Source organism: Mus musculus, chromosome 7, assembly GCF_000001635.26.
Source record: "Mus musculus strain C57BL/6J chromosome 7, GRCm38.p6 C57BL/6J".
NCBI lineage: Eukaryota > Metazoa > Chordata > Mammalia > Rodentia > Muridae > Mus > Mus musculus.
This window is the reverse complement of record NC_000073.6, coordinates 12,921,730-12,936,786: the sequence shown is the minus strand read 5'-3', so window position 1 is coordinate 12,936,786 and position 15,057 is coordinate 12,921,730. Positions and strand designations below refer to the sequence as shown.

The window sequence follows — 15,057 nt, the reverse complement described above, 5'->3', positions numbered from 1 at the left end:
ACTGGAAAACAAACGAATCCTCTGGAAAAGCAGCCAGTGCTCTTAACCACTGAGTCATCTCTCCATCCCAGCAAGCTCGGCAGTGACTCCTTTACATGCTAAGACACCTTGAAAGCCCTAGAATAATTTTTTTGGTCTCTCCTGGGTGCTCTCGGGGGGTGAAGAGACATTCTGTTCCTTTCCCAGGAAAAGTTTATACCACAGTTGTCAAACAAGAGAACTTCACCCTAGCTTGGCTTCTTCCAGGATTTTTATTTGGAAAACAGCAACCCAAACATATCGCAACTTAATAAACTTAGTCTCCAGCTGCCCTCGAGATCAATTTGATAGTGTGACCTAAGGCTTATACTATAACTAATATTGTTGACATAGCCTACCAGGTATACAAGACTTACTAGGCAGGATATTCCAAGACTTAGAGATGATCTCCCGGAATCATGGGAAAAGGCCAGGTCTGTCTGGAATGTGCAGGGTTTGAGCAAGCCAGACCTGCTAAGTCAACCCTTTACTGCACAATGACATACAGGATCGGGTTGACATCAATGGCCAATTGACTCAATGGTGTAGACAATAGGCCACAGTGACTCACCCAGGATACCAGATAGATCCTGGTACAGGTCTCACATCTCTGGAAACATAGTGGGAAGACAGTAGAGTGTAAATTCAAGATGAAGTCTAAAAGCTGTGTGGCTTTTCCCTGCCTTGGTCTCTGGGCTCACTGGTTTTAAAAGAAACCAATTGACCTGTGGTGAGCATGCGCCAGCAGCCCTGTGGACATGTTGGTGTGGTGAGAGAATGCAGCTTTCTGCTGATAGCCCTATGAACGGGCAGCTTGGACAGGAATAATCCTGCTGCCATGGGGCCTTTGGATGTCTGCTGTTCCTGTGGAACACTTAATTACAACCTCATGAAGCTGGTTTGAACCACTCTGTGTGAGCTGATCCAGAGGGTCCAACAAAGCCTGTAAGACGATTGATACTAAGCTTCCAGGCTTGGAAAGGAAGAGCTGGGTGGCAGTAAGAGCTACTATTGGACAGCTGGGTGGTGGCAGCAAGTGCTTTTTAATGCTAGCACTCCGGATGCAGAGGCAGGTGGATTTCTGTGAGTTCAAGGCTAGCCTGGTCTACAAAGTGAGTTCCAGGACAGTTGAGACTACACAGAAAAAAAAAAAAAAATCGGGTCAGACCTTTATTGCCAGTACTAGGGAGATGGAAGCAGACAGATCTCTAGATGTGAGATTTGGATATCTCACCAACCTGCTCTGCTTTTGTTTGGTTTGGAGACAGGGTTTCTCTGTGTAACTGTTGACTTCCCTGGAACTTGTTCTGTAGATCAGTCTGGCCTTGATCTCAGAAATTATCCTGCCTCTGCCCCTCCCAACTGCTGGGATGAAAGGTGTGTGCTATCACCTATTGGCTCAGGGGTGTTTCTCTTGAAAAAAAAAAAACAAAGAAAAAAGAAAAGAAAAGAAAAAGGGAAGAGAGAGAAAGAGAGAGGGAGGGAGGGATAGGAAGGGAGGGAGGGAGAGAGAGAGAGAGAGAGAGAGAGAGAGAGAGAGAGAGAGAGAGGTTTCTCACCCCACAGGCCTTTATCCTCTTCCCTAGCTACTCCTAAAAGAGTCTTCTGTGAACAGCAGCAGCTCAGGTCTGGGAGGGAAGGTGTAACTGTCAGAACCTTCTCAGGGAGTCTGGTGGGATAAGGTTTTCTTCTCTATATCTCAGTTCATACCTTGTGTGCAGGAAGGGGAGGGAAACTGAGATGTCAGGAATCTTATCTAATTAGGCAGTCTGTGAGCTGCAAAGTGTAAGACTGTGCCCAGCTTGTCCTTGTTGTCGGCAGGGGGTGGGGTGGGGTGGGGTGGGGGCGGGGTGTCACCCTACTGCGCCACAGAGATTGATCATGGACATTTTTTTTAAAATATGATTTATTTATTTTTTATATGCATACACACTGTAGCTGTGCAGATGATTGTGAGCCTTCATGTGGTTGTTGGGAATTGACTTTTAGTCTGCTCGCTCCGGTCAACCCCGCCAGCTCCAGTCGCTCCTGCTCACTCCAGCCCAAAGATTTTATTGTTATAAGTAAGTACTCTGTAGCTGTCTTCAGACGTACCAGAAGAGAGCGTCAGATCTCATCACGGGTGGTGAGCCACCATGTGGTTGCTGGGATTTGAACTCAGGATCTTCGGAAGAGCTGTCAGTGCTCTTACCCACTGAGCCATCTCACCAGCCCAATAATGGACATTTTTTGTAGACCTCATGAGCATTGCCTACTAGGTGACAGAGGACAGGTGAGGGGCTCCTGAATAGGGCCCATAGGTTAAGAGAAATGCTGCAGAAATTGATCTGCTCGGATGAAACTCAGTGTTCAAGTTTAACCGCATTTAAATTTACTGATGGCCCTGTCACTTTGTCTCAAATGCATTACAATATATTCATAATTATTTGCTCCGAATTCAACCATAAACTACTCCACGGGTACCAGCTCTCCACCACATGGACGGGAGAAGGCTGAATAAGCCTGTGAGCAGGTGATGGCTTACTTAGCGTTTTGTCCTGCTGTTCACCTCTGCTTCCAGGGTCTGGCAACCTCAGGCCTGGCCAACTCCAGGGATCAACCATCAAGCGACTCCAGGTCGTCATAGCAACACTACTCTCAGGTCCCTGATTGGTCATCAGATTTAGTGAGCCTGCATTATTATTATTGTGAGGAATCAGTGCCTATCCCCACAGCGGCGTCCAACATCACCATATTAACACTAGTTTTGAGGTCAAAGCGAGCCCCATCTTGACCTTACCACACAATGGCAGGGAACCTTTCTGACCTTTGAGAAAGGCTGGACTCACCCTCCCCCCAGTAGAATGAAGCTTCTGGTGCCACCCTCTTTTCTCTCCCCTGCTTCAGGAGCAGAGAGCTGGGGATGGGGCTTGGGGAATTGGGGGCCCCATGATCATAATAGGTGTGGCATTGGTCAGGCATGGAGATGAACGCTCTTTATTCTAGCACTTGGGAGGCAGAAGAACTGGATCTCTGTGAATTCAAGGCCAGCTGGTTTACATACTGAATTCTAAGACAGCCAGGGCTCTGCAAAAAGACCTGTCACAAAAGAATAAAACAAAGAGATGGTACTTGAGGCACTTATTTAAATAAGAGAACCTGAGGCTCTGTAGTCAGAATGGTAGATTTGTCTGCCTAGGCCCCTCATCTGCCTTCTGAGGGCTGTCCTTGTTTCCCAAATGCCCTAATACTGCTGCCTCTGACACACTAACCTCATAAAGCTCAATAAATACTATGGATGAATGAACTCCCTGTAAGTGGCTTACTGTTACTCATTTAATAGAAAGCCCAGGGGTACCCTTGGGAGACAAGTAAGTTGCCCCCACCTCCTGGGGTTCTAGGTATCACGACCTAGGAGGAACAAGGCTGGAATAGAGTGTCAAGGAATAGCGTGGATATCTGCCAGCTTGATGTGGACAGAGAGTCCAGAGCCCAGGAGAAAGAGATGGGCTGGGCTGGAATGATGGCTCAGATGGTAAAAGTTATAGCCTGAGTTTAGTCCCTAGAACCCACATGGTAGAAGGAGAAAATGACTCTTGCAAGGTGGTGTATGACCTCCACATATATGCATGGCATGTGCACACGCGCATGCGCGCGCACACACACACAACACACACACACACACACACACACACACATGCAATTATGGACATGATAATTCTTTAAAAAAAAAAAAAAGGAGGTGGTGATTGCTGCTGAAGAGATGGCTCACCAGTTAAGAGCACCCACTGCTCTTCCAGACGTCCTGAGTTCAATCCCCAGCAATCACATGGTGGCTCACAACCATCTGTAATGGGATCTTATGCCCCCTCCTGTGAGTGTGAAGAGAGCTACAGTGTATTGATATACATAAAATAAATAAATAAATCTTTTTAAAAAATAGGGTGGGGATGGTGAGGTGCTGTTTAGAAGGAATGAGAAGAGATTCCACTCTAATTATCCTGTTCTGTGAGGTTTCTCTTTTTCTTTTTGTTTGTTTCTTTCTTTTAAAACTAATTAATTAATTAGCAACAAGGCCTATGTAGCTCTGGCTATCCTGGAACTCCCTATGTAGGCCAGGCTGAACTCAAACCTGCCTCTGCCTCCCCATGCTGGGATAAAAGCCATGAGTCACTATGCCTGGATTACCATGAGGTTTCTGAAAGTCCACTGTAGGCAGTGGTAGGTAGGTAGGCACCAAGGTAGTAATTAGCTGATGTTATAGGCTCTGTCACCAGCTTCCTCTTAGGGGAAGAGAGACTGCCCTAAGTTTCAGGCTCCAGGATGAGTAGGGGTGAAGATGCTGTAGAACATCTAAGAGGCAGTATATTAAGACTAGAAAGAGGGGCTGGAGAGATGGCTCAGTGGTTAGGAGCACTAACTGTTCTTCTGAAGGTCCTGAGTTCAAATCCCAGCAACCACATGGTGGCTCACAACCATCTGTAACAAGAACTGATGCCCTCTTCTGGTGCATCTGAAGATAGCTATACCGTATTTACATATAATAAATAAATCATTTTTTAAAAAAAAGCTAGAAATGAGCTGGGCAGTGGTGGCACATACCTTTAATCCCAGCACTTGGGAGGCAGACGCAGGTGGATTTCTGAGTTCAAGGCCTGCCTGGTCTACAGAGTGAGTTCTAGGACAGCCAGGGCTATACAGAGAACCCTGTCTCAGAAAAGACAAAAAAGTGGATTATGTCAGCTCGCAAGTGTAAATGCAAATGCAGCTCTGGGGTCCATTCCTGGACCCCTGGACCACTGTCAGGCTGAAGTCTCCATCCCCTGTGCATTGCTAGCCAAAGACCCCTTTCTGACCCATTCAGACCAAGTCTACACTTGCCTACCCCCACTTGCCCAGGTTGGGATGATGGAAGGCAGGGTGAGGGAGGCCTTTCTCTGAGACCACATCCCCACTTGGTGGGCTGAATAGTGGCCTCCAAAAAAATTCATGTTTTAATCCTTGAATTATACCTAATGTGGCAGAGTAGACTTTGTAGTTGTGATGAAGGATCTAAAAATGGGAGGCTGTGACTGGTGGGCAGGACTGTAGTCCCAGATGCTCAACAGGCTGAGGCATGAAGGATTCCAAGTTCAACAAGGTCAGCCTGGAAAACACAGTGAGACTGTCTTCAAAATAAAAAATCAGGACGGGCACGCCTTTAATCCCAGCACTTGGGAAGCAGAGTCAGGCGGATCTTTGAGTTCAAGGCCAGCCTGGTCTACAAAGTGAGTTCCAGGACAACATGGCTACACAGAGAAACCCTGTCTGGAAAAAAACAAAAAGAAATAAATAAGTAAATAAAAAGTAAAAAATAAAAATCAAGCCAGGCATGGTAGTGCATGCCTTTAATCCTAGCACTTGGGAGCCAGTTCAAGGCCAGCCTGGTCTACAGATAGAGTTCCAGGACAGACAGGGCTACACAGAGAAATGTTGTCTTGGAAAACAAAAACAAACAAACAAACAAAAGAAACAAAAAATCACCAACAACAAAAAATTCAGGAGCTGGAGTAATGGCTCAGTGATTAAGAGCACCTACTGTTCTTGCCGAAGACCCAAGTTCTGTTCCCAGCCACCACATTAGGCAGCTCACAATTGCCTGGAACTCCAGCTTCAGGGAACAGACCTCTCTCACCTCCTTGGGTACATACACAGAAACATATACATACACATAAATACATAATTAAAATTTTTAATTAAAAGTATAAATAAAAATTCAAAAAATGACTGGAATGTAGATCAGTAGAAGGGTGCTTAGCGTTTGTGAGCACTTGGGTTCAATGCCCAGCATCTCCCGTACCCCCATACACAAATCTTGAGTTGGGTAATTGTCTTTGATTGTCTGGATAGATGGGTCCAGTATATTCCTTTTTTTTTTTTAACGCTTCACGAATTTTCGTGTCATCCTTGCGCAGGGGCCATGCTAATCTTCCCTGTATCGTTCCAATTTTAGTATACGTGCTGCCGAAGCGAGCATTCCTAATGTTTTTATAAGTGAAAGAAGATAGCTCCAATGTCAAGGACATATGATGATGTTTTGATGCTGGATTTGAGGGAACCACAAGCCAAGGAAGGCAGTCTAGAAACTGGAAAACTAAGAAATAGAATCCCTCAGAGTCTTCAGGAGGACATGGGACTGTTGGCTCCCTAACTTTATTGATTGATGATTGGTTTTTATTTTAAGACAGGATCTCTTGTAACCGCGCTGGCCTCAAACTCACTTGTAGCCTTGAACTCCTGGTCTTCCTGCCTCTATCTTCCAGGTACTTCAGTTTTTGCCCCATGATAGGATTTTAGACTTCTGGACTGCAGAACTGTGAGGTAATGTATGTGGCTCTAAGACATAGAGTTGGGGATAAGTTGTTAAACTAGCCAGAGGAAACTAACCCAGACCACTCACTCTGCTCCCCTCTGGATCAGCCTGTGAAGCTGGGCAGTGTGGTTCCAGTGATCCAGTGCATTGATCCCAGCCCTGTGGGTGATGTTGGCACCCAAGTGTGAGCCAAGAACTGGTCTGGGAAGATACACCCCTGGGTTCCCTGATGTTCTTCCTCTGGTTTCATACCTGGAAGAAGCAGCTGAGTTGCTCCAACAGACATGCTGGGGCCCATGGCAGCTGGGAGCTTACAAGCTTAGTGTGCCTGTTGGCATTCCCAGGCTGCCTCCGTCATCCATGATGCAGTCACTCCCTGGCAACTGTTCTGAATCAACTGATGCCTGGTGCTGAGGACATACAGGTAAATAAACCACTCAGAAGCCTCCAGATACATAGAAGTCACATTTCATTCTGGAAAACGCTGCCCACCCTTAATATACCGTGTCTCTTGCCAGGTGAGGTGAGGTAGGACATGGTTTTCAGAGGCCCTTTGATCAGCCTATGCAGAGAGTAGCTGCCTTCCTCCTACTCTGTCTAAGCAAAGAAGGCTTTTGGGAGAAAGACAGGAGACATCTACCACAGAGGTGAACACTGGAAAGACTTAGACTTTAGCTGAGGCAGAAGGAAGGCTACGCAGAGCTGATGGAGCCCGGGAGTAGCTAACAGCATTTCTCATGTTAGCTAGGGAGGACCAGACCTTCCCTCATTGAATATTTCTGTCTGAGCTACAGGAGGCCTTGGCTCTCTAAGCCTTGATGACAACAATTAGTCCACAACATATTGCATCAGACCCAGGAACCGAAGTCCAGAGAAGTTCCTAGATCAATTTGGAATTGACATCTCAATTGGGAGCCAGTCTTCAGGAGTCAAGGCTTTCCCCAGCCCTAGCCAGTCCACATTCGCCCCTCCAATTTGGAATCTTGGTCAGGTGTGCAAGTGCTGAAGTTTACAGACTGGCTGTGGGAAGGAGGATGCATGAGCAGAACAGCTGTTTTGTGCTACCCAGATGGGTGCCCCAAGCCCCTGCGGCGAGCCCAAAGGATGAGTAGATCAGATCCTTCAGTCCCCAGAGCTGGCCAGGAGTGTCTCCAGCAGGGGTCTGTGCTGGTATAACTTAAAGTGCTCCTAACAGCCTTCCATCAAGACCAATGCTAAAGGACCCTGACACAGTTCTGTGTAGATGACACTGGGGAAGAGGCCGGCTGGACTTCCACAGAGATGAACATCAGGGGCACCCCATCTAGACCTACAAAGGTATGCCGTTCATTAAGGTCATGGCCAGAGAGAGTACCTTTAGCTGGATGGTCACGGGAATTAAAGATGTCCTCAGAGGATTCTTGTAGCATGGTTTGAAAGAGTTCATGTCTTTCCAGTCCCCAATTCCGAGAAATGGGCACTTTAGTATGCATTTTGTTACTGCCTTCCGGGATGACACAGAAGTCCCTCAGGCCAGGAGACTGGGCCTGCAGCGTGGAGGCATTTATTGCTGCAATTGCACCTTCTTCCCATCAGCCTGAGCCTTCGGGTTCCAGTTAAGATCAATCTCTGCCTTTGGTGTTTGATCTGGTGGTAAATCCGGGATCCCCTGAGTCTCTACTGGGTCTTTGGTAGCCTCCTCAAGCTCGGGCGTGTCCTTGGTAGCCTCTGGCAGGGTATCGTCCAGGTCCAGGTCAGGCTTTGTGGGGCGTCGTGTCCAGGCATGGGTCCAGGGCGCCACTGGCGTGGGCCGCGGTGAAACCCAGAAGTCATTTTCGGGGGCCAGCGCCACAGTCTGAGGCCGCACACCGGAATTGGTGACATGAGGAATGAGGAAAAAGATGTACACACCAGAAACCACGAGACCCGCGGCCACCAGCACAGCTAGCGCCACTGCTGCGTTGAAAGCCCATGCTGGACTGCTCAGGGACAGGCGACGTGACAGCGGGCGGCCGAGGCGAAGCGGGGGTGGAGGCGGTGGGGCACGCACTGTGCGGCTCTTTCGCGGCCCGGGAGACGGCGGTGGTGGCCGCAGGTACAGGAGACCCCGGCGTCGGTCAAAGCGCACAGAACCCTGGCGTGGCAGTGGCGCGCGCGCATCGCGAGGCAGCAAACCGGGCTGTGTGGGCAGAGCGGGCAGCCCCCGGCGCGGGGCCAAGCGTGTGGGCGCGCGGCACATGGGGCAAGCCACTGCATCGCCGCCACCCGCAGTAGCCAGCGACAGGCGTGCCAGGCACTCGAGACAGAATACGTGACCGCAGTCCAGGCGTTTAGGCAGCTTGAAAATGCCGTCGAAGGGTGACACGCAGATAAGACATTCCATGGGGGATGTAGGGGGCAGAATGGGGCCTGAGCCAGGGGTGCCATCGCCCTCCTCCTCTTCTGCATCCTCGTCTTCGCCTCTGCTAGGGGAGTTAGGAGCAGAGACGGTACTTGGGGAGCTGGGGCCAGAGCCCTGGGATGTTCGGTGGCGGCGGAGCCAGGGCAGCCGAGGACACGGCATTCAGACTGGACCTATGGAGAGAAGAGCTTAGGTAGGAACCTGGAGGTTGTTGACAGACTGACAAAATTTCAGAGAGGAGCAGAGTAGGTCTAAGGAAGCAAAAAAGCGAGGGCAGGGAGTCCTTGTTTGGACCCACTGTCGCCAAAGGTCTAGAGAGAAACTGGGTAAGACTGAAGCAGTTTCAAAGATGTAGAGGATACATCTCTGGAGAGATACAAGAGGATCAACTCCAACCTTGAGTAAGAATAGTCCCGGAGTAATTAAGACTCCAGGGAACACTCACTATATTAATCTGTCACCTGGACCACTGCACCCCCAAGCCGGCGTTGAGGTGCCCAATAGCTGAGAAGAAAAGTAGTAAATTCAGGTTATGAGAGCTAACTCCTCAAACAGAAACAACTGACTCTGGTCACTTTGCAAGACACCCACCTGTAGACACCTTTCCTTGTGCGGGATTGCAGCGTCTCTTCCGTTCTGACCCCAATTTCTGGCTTGTCTGCCACTAGGTAGCTAAGTGCTCCTCCCTGAAGGAGTACACCTGACCTTAGGCCAACCCTCTAGGTTCCCACATACCTGTTAAACCAGTCTAGCCACTCGCCCCGCCCCCAGGCCCCTCCTACTAGCATGAATAGTCTGATCTATAACAGATGCTGGGGTGGGTTGTCTGCTAATAGAACAAGACCATGGACCACTCTTCAAAGCCTTTAGTACTGGTCTCCATAGGGGCACTTGAAGCCTGTACACAAACCACACTATGGGAGTGAACAAACTAGATCCACCTAGACCAGACCAACACAAGTTCCTCATCCCCAATACTTGTTGGGTCTTCCCTGGGCACCAGGCTTACACCCTCTTACTAGCACTAGTTCTGAGGTGCTACAATTCTGCAGGCACTCGTCATGAAAATAATAGTTCCAGGGCTAGAAAGATGGCTCAGCAGTTAAGAGCACTGATTGCACTTCCGAGGGTCCTGAGTACAAGTCCCCAGCAACCATATGGTGGCTCACACCCATCCATAATGAGATCTGACTCCCTCTTCTGGAGTATCTGGAGACAGCTACAGTGTACTGTACTTACATAATAAATCTTTAAGAAAATACAATTTTCTTTTTGTTTACTGGTGAATGCCATGCCAGGGAGGTGAGCTGCATCCTCTATACCATGGGAGGTACCCTATGCCCTAAATGATTAGACAAGCACACAGGAAGGTATAGTTGTTCCAAAGGACACAGTTTATTAGGCAGCAGCTGGGAAATCAGCGGTTAGACTTGGCCACACGCTCCAGTTCATCTTTCTTCTTGATGGCATAGGAATTGGAGGAGCCCTGCAAGGACAGATGGTTAGCTCTGAATGCTGGACAAACTCCCAAATGCCCAACCCAAGTGGTATGCCCTGACCCACCTTGGCAGCATTAATGAGCTCATCTGCAAGGCACTCGGCGATGGTCTTGATGTTCCGGAAAGCAGCCTCACGAGCCCCTGTGCACAGCAGCCAGATGGCCTAGACAAGACAGACAGGGCTCAGGCCTCAAACGGTCCCTCCTGCCAGTGACCTGGGACCCACCTCAACAGATACCATATACTTACTACTTTAGGGAGTTGATACCTTATCAGATAGCTGATCTGAGAGGGCTGAGAAAACAAGGGCCCCAACTAACAAAGAGACTTAAGAACTGCCAGCAAAATATTTGATGCTTTTGACTGGAACCCTTGATGTCCCCATGGTACTCAGGTATCAAGCAATCCACCCTGTGCCTTTCAAGTAGCTAAAATTACAGGTAGGTACGTGTACCACCACAAAATAGACTCAAACAAATCAAGAAGAAACAAAACAAAGCCTGTTGTGAAAGTATACACTAGGGATGAGATGAACCAGACTGGGAAGGCTGGACTACCATCTGCCTCATACCGAGTGGAAATCCAGGAAGGTTTCCTGGAGGAAGTGAGGTTCCTGGTAAAACATGCAAGACAGGACCCCACCCACTTGTGCTGATGGCTCCTACCCCACCCCTTCACAAGCCTCTGACCCACCTGATTCACTCGACGCAGTGGGGACACATCCACAGCCTGTCGTCTCACTGTACCGGCCCGCCCAATGCGTGTTGAGTCTTCTCGGGGGCCACTGTTGATGATAGCATTCACCAGGACCTGCAGAGGGTTCTGGCAGAAAAGGGAGGCGTGAGCCTGATATCCACCCCCAACCTTTTCAACCCTAAACAAGGTGGCGGTGTCCCAGGTAATGAACCTGGCATGTATACCATGAAGCTTTGGTATGAATCAAGGACAAAACCTTACCTCACCAGTGAGCAGGTGGATGATCTCAAAGGCATGCTTGACAATTCGCACAGTCATGAGCTTCTTGCCGTTGTTACGACCATGCATCATCATGGAGTTAGTAAGGCGCTCCACGATGGGACATTGTGCTTTGCGGAAGCGCTTGGCAGCATACCGTCCGGCACTGTGGGGCAGGTACTTGGCATACTTCTCCTTCACAGCAATGTAATCCTGGGTGGTAAAGAGAGAAGCACGAAGGAGTAGTCAGTAGTGGGACCAGCCTCAGATAGATTAGAGGAGACTGAGAACTGACTCAAGCCATGGCATGTCCCCAGCAGGTTGTGAACATGAGCTTTAAGAAAGTAAAACCAAACCAGTGACTGCTTAAGTCACACTCCCATTCATAAAAGGGGAAAGTGCTGCCCGCAGTGTGCACACTTCTACATCCTAACACTTGGGAGACAGGATCTCTAGCAGTTTAAGATCAGCCTGGTCTACAGTGAATTTCAGAACAGCCAGGGGTGCACAGTGAGATCTTGCCTCAGGGGCAAGGGGAGAGAGAACACTTCCTGTAATATGCAAACAAGGGACCAGAATTCAGTTTTTACAAGTATTAAGTAACTGCACTTTGAGTCAGGCGGTAATGGTACACACCTTTAATCTCAGCACCTGGGAGGCAGAAGCAGGAGCACTTCTGTGAGTTTAAGGCCAGCCTGTTCCACAGTTACAGGACAACCAACACTACAGAGAAACCCTGTCTGGGGCTTGGGGGGCCGCAGAGATGGCTCAGAGTTTTGACTGCTCTTCCAAAGAACTCAACTTCTATTCCAAGAACCCCCACGGCAACTCACAACTGTCTGTAACTTCAGCAGATTTGACAACCTCACAGACAGAACATCACTACACATAAAAATAACTACATTATTTTAAAAAAATGTTACTATGGATATATTTTGTTTGTTTGTTTTTTCAAGACAGGGTTTCTCTGTGTAGTCCTGGCTGTCCTGGAACTCACTCTGTAGACCAGGCTGGCCTCGAACTCAGAAATCCTCCTGCCTCTGCCTCCCAAGTGCTGGGATTAAAGGCGTGCGCCACCACACCCGGCTCAGTATGGATATTTTTTAAAGAGTCTCCCATGTAGCCCTGGAATTCACTATGTAGTACAGTGTGGTCCTATACTTAGAGATCTGCCAGAGTGCTGGGCTTAAATGCACACACCATTGATTCAAGATGCTAAGGACACTTGGGACTCCTCAAAGAAGGGAGGGCTGTCCTGTGTAGTTTAAGGACACTTGGCAGCACACCAGCACTTGACAGATTATTCTGGACCACCTGTGAGACAAAACCACATTTATTAACCTACCTGTTGCCTAAGAAGTTCGAAGTGTGTACACACTGTGTCTCAGTAACAATGTGTGTTGGCCTAGCATGTGAAAAAGCCCTGGCTCTAATCGCTAACACAAAAAGGATTGCAGACCTCCCCAAATAAACTCACAAAGTAAACTAAACACTCACTAGACAAGACTGAAAATCTTTTAGATTAATGCCTAGGTCCTGCTGTTTCTTTTTCCCTTCTATTTTGGGCATGTACGCAAGTCAGGGGACAATTTGCAGCTGTCAGTTCTATTCTTCTACCTTGGATTCAAAGGATTAAACTTATATTGTCAGGCTTTGTGGTAACTGTCTTTATAGGCTGAACCACCTTACAAGCTCATTCTGTGGTATCTTTACAGACAGTAGACATACTTTAATTCCTTTGAACAAAATAGACAACTGGGCCGAAAGATATAGCTGAGTTGGTAGGGTGCTTGCTTTGTAAAAAGCCCTGGGTTCAATGTCAAGTAGTGGGATAAACTTGGAATGGTGATATATACCTTCAATCCCAGCACTCGGGACAGAATGCAGATATTAGCTTTTTCCACTAGACAGGGTTTCAGGCCAGTCTCAGCTATATGAGATTACCTCAAAATGGGTTATGAGGGCAAAGCAAATAGCTCCCATACTAACTTAGCCATAACAGTACCCATAGCCAACTGACATTTTTCAGGGGAGGGCAGCAGGGAACATTCATAGCACCAACTGGTCTCATACTCAAATTCCTCTTGCTGTAGGCTGATAGCAGCTTACCAACTGCTTTTGACAAGGGTGCCAACATGGTTCAGTTGACTAAAGCCATCTTTTCAATTGATACCCACTAACTGAATATACAAACGAAAGGGGACATCAAGTCAGGTGTAGTGGCACATGGGAGACAGAGGCAAGATCTCAAAGAGCTCCAGGCAGCCAGCAAGGGCTACACAGCAAGACCCTGACTCTGTCTCAAGAGACACACGATTAGAAAAATACGGGATAAAAACCACACTCTAACATCTTTTAGTGCCAGTTTGTATTAGGCGTGGGTGTAGCTGTCCAGTTATTGCTCTTCTACCTGTCTTGTACATCCACTGGTTGTTTTATGCCCTTTTCTGAACTAGAAGCTCATCCACACCTGGTCTCAATTAAAAAAATCATCACAAAGAACAATCATTAAGTTCCTTTTACCTGCAGAGAAATATCGTTGATCTGCACGTCATCAGTGCTCCATTTCCCAAAGAGCTTGATGTCAGGGGTCTCTGCCACCGCTGGTGTGGCTGCTTCCCACTCAGTCATCCTGGGGACAGGAGAATGGCAAGAAACCGTTACTGCCTAGACATGCTGGAGCAGTCACTCTGACCCCAAACTCTTCAGACGAACTCTCACTTTGTGGCAAACTGGGACATGAAGGGGAGACCCAGAAAGCTTTGAACAGCTCTCCAAACCCAGGAAAACCACTCAGGATTCTAAAGTAACTCGGCAGTCACCCCGCTAATCAGCTGGTACATGGACCACAGTATGATGGTTCATGAAGCCGTATACTCATCAGCTCCCATCAGATTTCCGTTGTGCACTTAGAACGTGTACTGAGCAAAAGAGTCATCACAAAACTAAGCAAACCTAGATTTATGTTTATGGTATATGACCCAAGTGATTTCCCTGGAGTCCCGTGTGTGCAAAGTATGAAGTCAAAACAGTGCAAACAAGAGGCGAAGACTAACTCGGCCCGTGCCGAGTTTCCCTAGGCACCCTTTTTCGCAGAGAAACGGTGAGATCCAAGCGGTCACGCCCAGGCTTCAGGTTCGGCCTCCGGCCCCCCAGATGTGCCTTAGAACACTCATGGTCACCTCTTCTGAACTCCGTGTCCCTCCGCAGCCTCACCTGAGGGCGCAGACTGGGCTTCTCAGTCGCTCGGCGTGGACCACGCGCCGCCCTGATACAGACAGGAAGAGGCCGCGCGCAGCGGACTAGCGCTTTTATGCAAAGCGAAAACTTCCGGGTCAGAGGTAGAGACGCACGCGCAGATGAAAACAGCGTGCTCACCAACCAATCAAGCGCTAGGATGAGAGGCGCCCTTTGAGCCGGGTAAAGCATGCGCACTTTTAGAAACAGCGCCACGCCCGTCTTCTGGCGGACCTCTGAAGTACTAGCTAGGCTTCTGAGTCGGCGCACATGCGCAGAAACTTTGGTGAGACCGACGCCGCCATATCTAAGTAGTGCTGACGTCCAGTCCACGCTCTCCGTAATTAGGCTGCAAAACCCAGGAACCATGGACGGTGGATTCTTAGCTAGGGCAACCAGCTCGGCTCACATTTTCTCACCAAAATAATGGAGTCGGGTCCTGTGGTTACCACCGATCCGGGTTCACAAGCACGGGCCCCACCCTCTCCCCTCCCGCAAGCCATGCTCGGCGGGTCCCAGGCTTCCGGTATGGGATCACTTCCTTTTTAATCACTCTGGCCACGCTTGTCTGGGCTTTTTTTCCTCAGGTTCAATCGCGGACAGTAGATTCCGACCGCCATTCGTGAACCTCCCCGGGG

General features: G+C 48.7%; 2 protein-coding genes and 1 non-coding gene across 3 annotated transcripts; all 3 read right to left on the bottom strand.

The window, feature by feature from the left end:
* Window positions 1–5,714: 5,714 nt before the first annotated feature.
* Rnf225 (ring finger protein 225) lies at window positions 5,715–9,371 on the bottom strand. The gene is made up of 2 exons (NM_029809.2): window positions 9,321–9,371; window positions 5,715–8,902 (listed from the first exon to the last, which is right to left on the bottom strand). Exon 2 carries the CDS (start codon window positions 8,889–8,891, stop codon window positions 7,893–7,895), a length of 999 nt encoding a protein of 332 aa, NP_084085.1. The 5' UTR covers window positions 8,892–8,902; window positions 9,321–9,371; the 3' UTR covers window positions 5,715–7,892.
* On the bottom strand, window positions 5,907–6,013 carry LOC115486563. Its single transcript, XR_003946914.1, has one exon. It is a non-coding gene; the product is annotated as a U6 spliceosomal RNA (small nuclear RNA).
* A 729-nt stretch (window positions 9,372–10,100) lies between the features above and the next one.
* Window positions 10,101–14,476, bottom strand: Rps5 (ribosomal protein S5). Its single transcript, NM_009095.2, has 6 exons — window positions 14,399–14,476; window positions 13,706–13,814; window positions 11,186–11,395; window positions 10,922–11,050; window positions 10,293–10,391; window positions 10,101–10,215 (listed from the first exon to the last, which is right to left on the bottom strand). The coding sequence occupies exons 2-6, from the start codon at window positions 13,811–13,813 to the stop codon at window positions 10,147–10,149; spliced, it is 615 nt and encodes a 204-aa protein (NP_033121.2). The 5' UTR covers window position 13,814; window positions 14,399–14,476; the 3' UTR covers window positions 10,101–10,146.
* Between the last annotated feature and the right edge of the window lie 581 nt (window positions 14,477–15,057).

What these genes read in the sequence shown, in the direction of transcription:
- Rnf225 (NM_029809.2), bottom strand. Translation starts at nt 8,891, where the DNA reads ATGCCGTGTCCTCGGCTGCCCTGGCTCCGCCGCCACCGAACATCCCAG.
- Rps5 (NM_009095.2), bottom strand. Translation starts at nt 13,813, where the DNA reads ATGACTGAGTGGGAAGCAGCCACACCAGCGGTGGCAGAGACCCCTGAC. An exon ending in TCCACCTGCTCACTGGTGAG is followed by an intron (nt 11,051 to 11,185) that starts GTAAGGTTTTGT and finishes CTTTTCTGCCAG; the next exon opens with AACCCTCTGCAGGTCCTGGT. An exon ending in AGCTCATTAATGCTGCCAAG is followed by an intron (nt 10,216 to 10,292) that starts GTGGGTCAGGGC and finishes CTGTCCTTGCAG; the next exon opens with GGCTCCTCCAATTCCTATGC.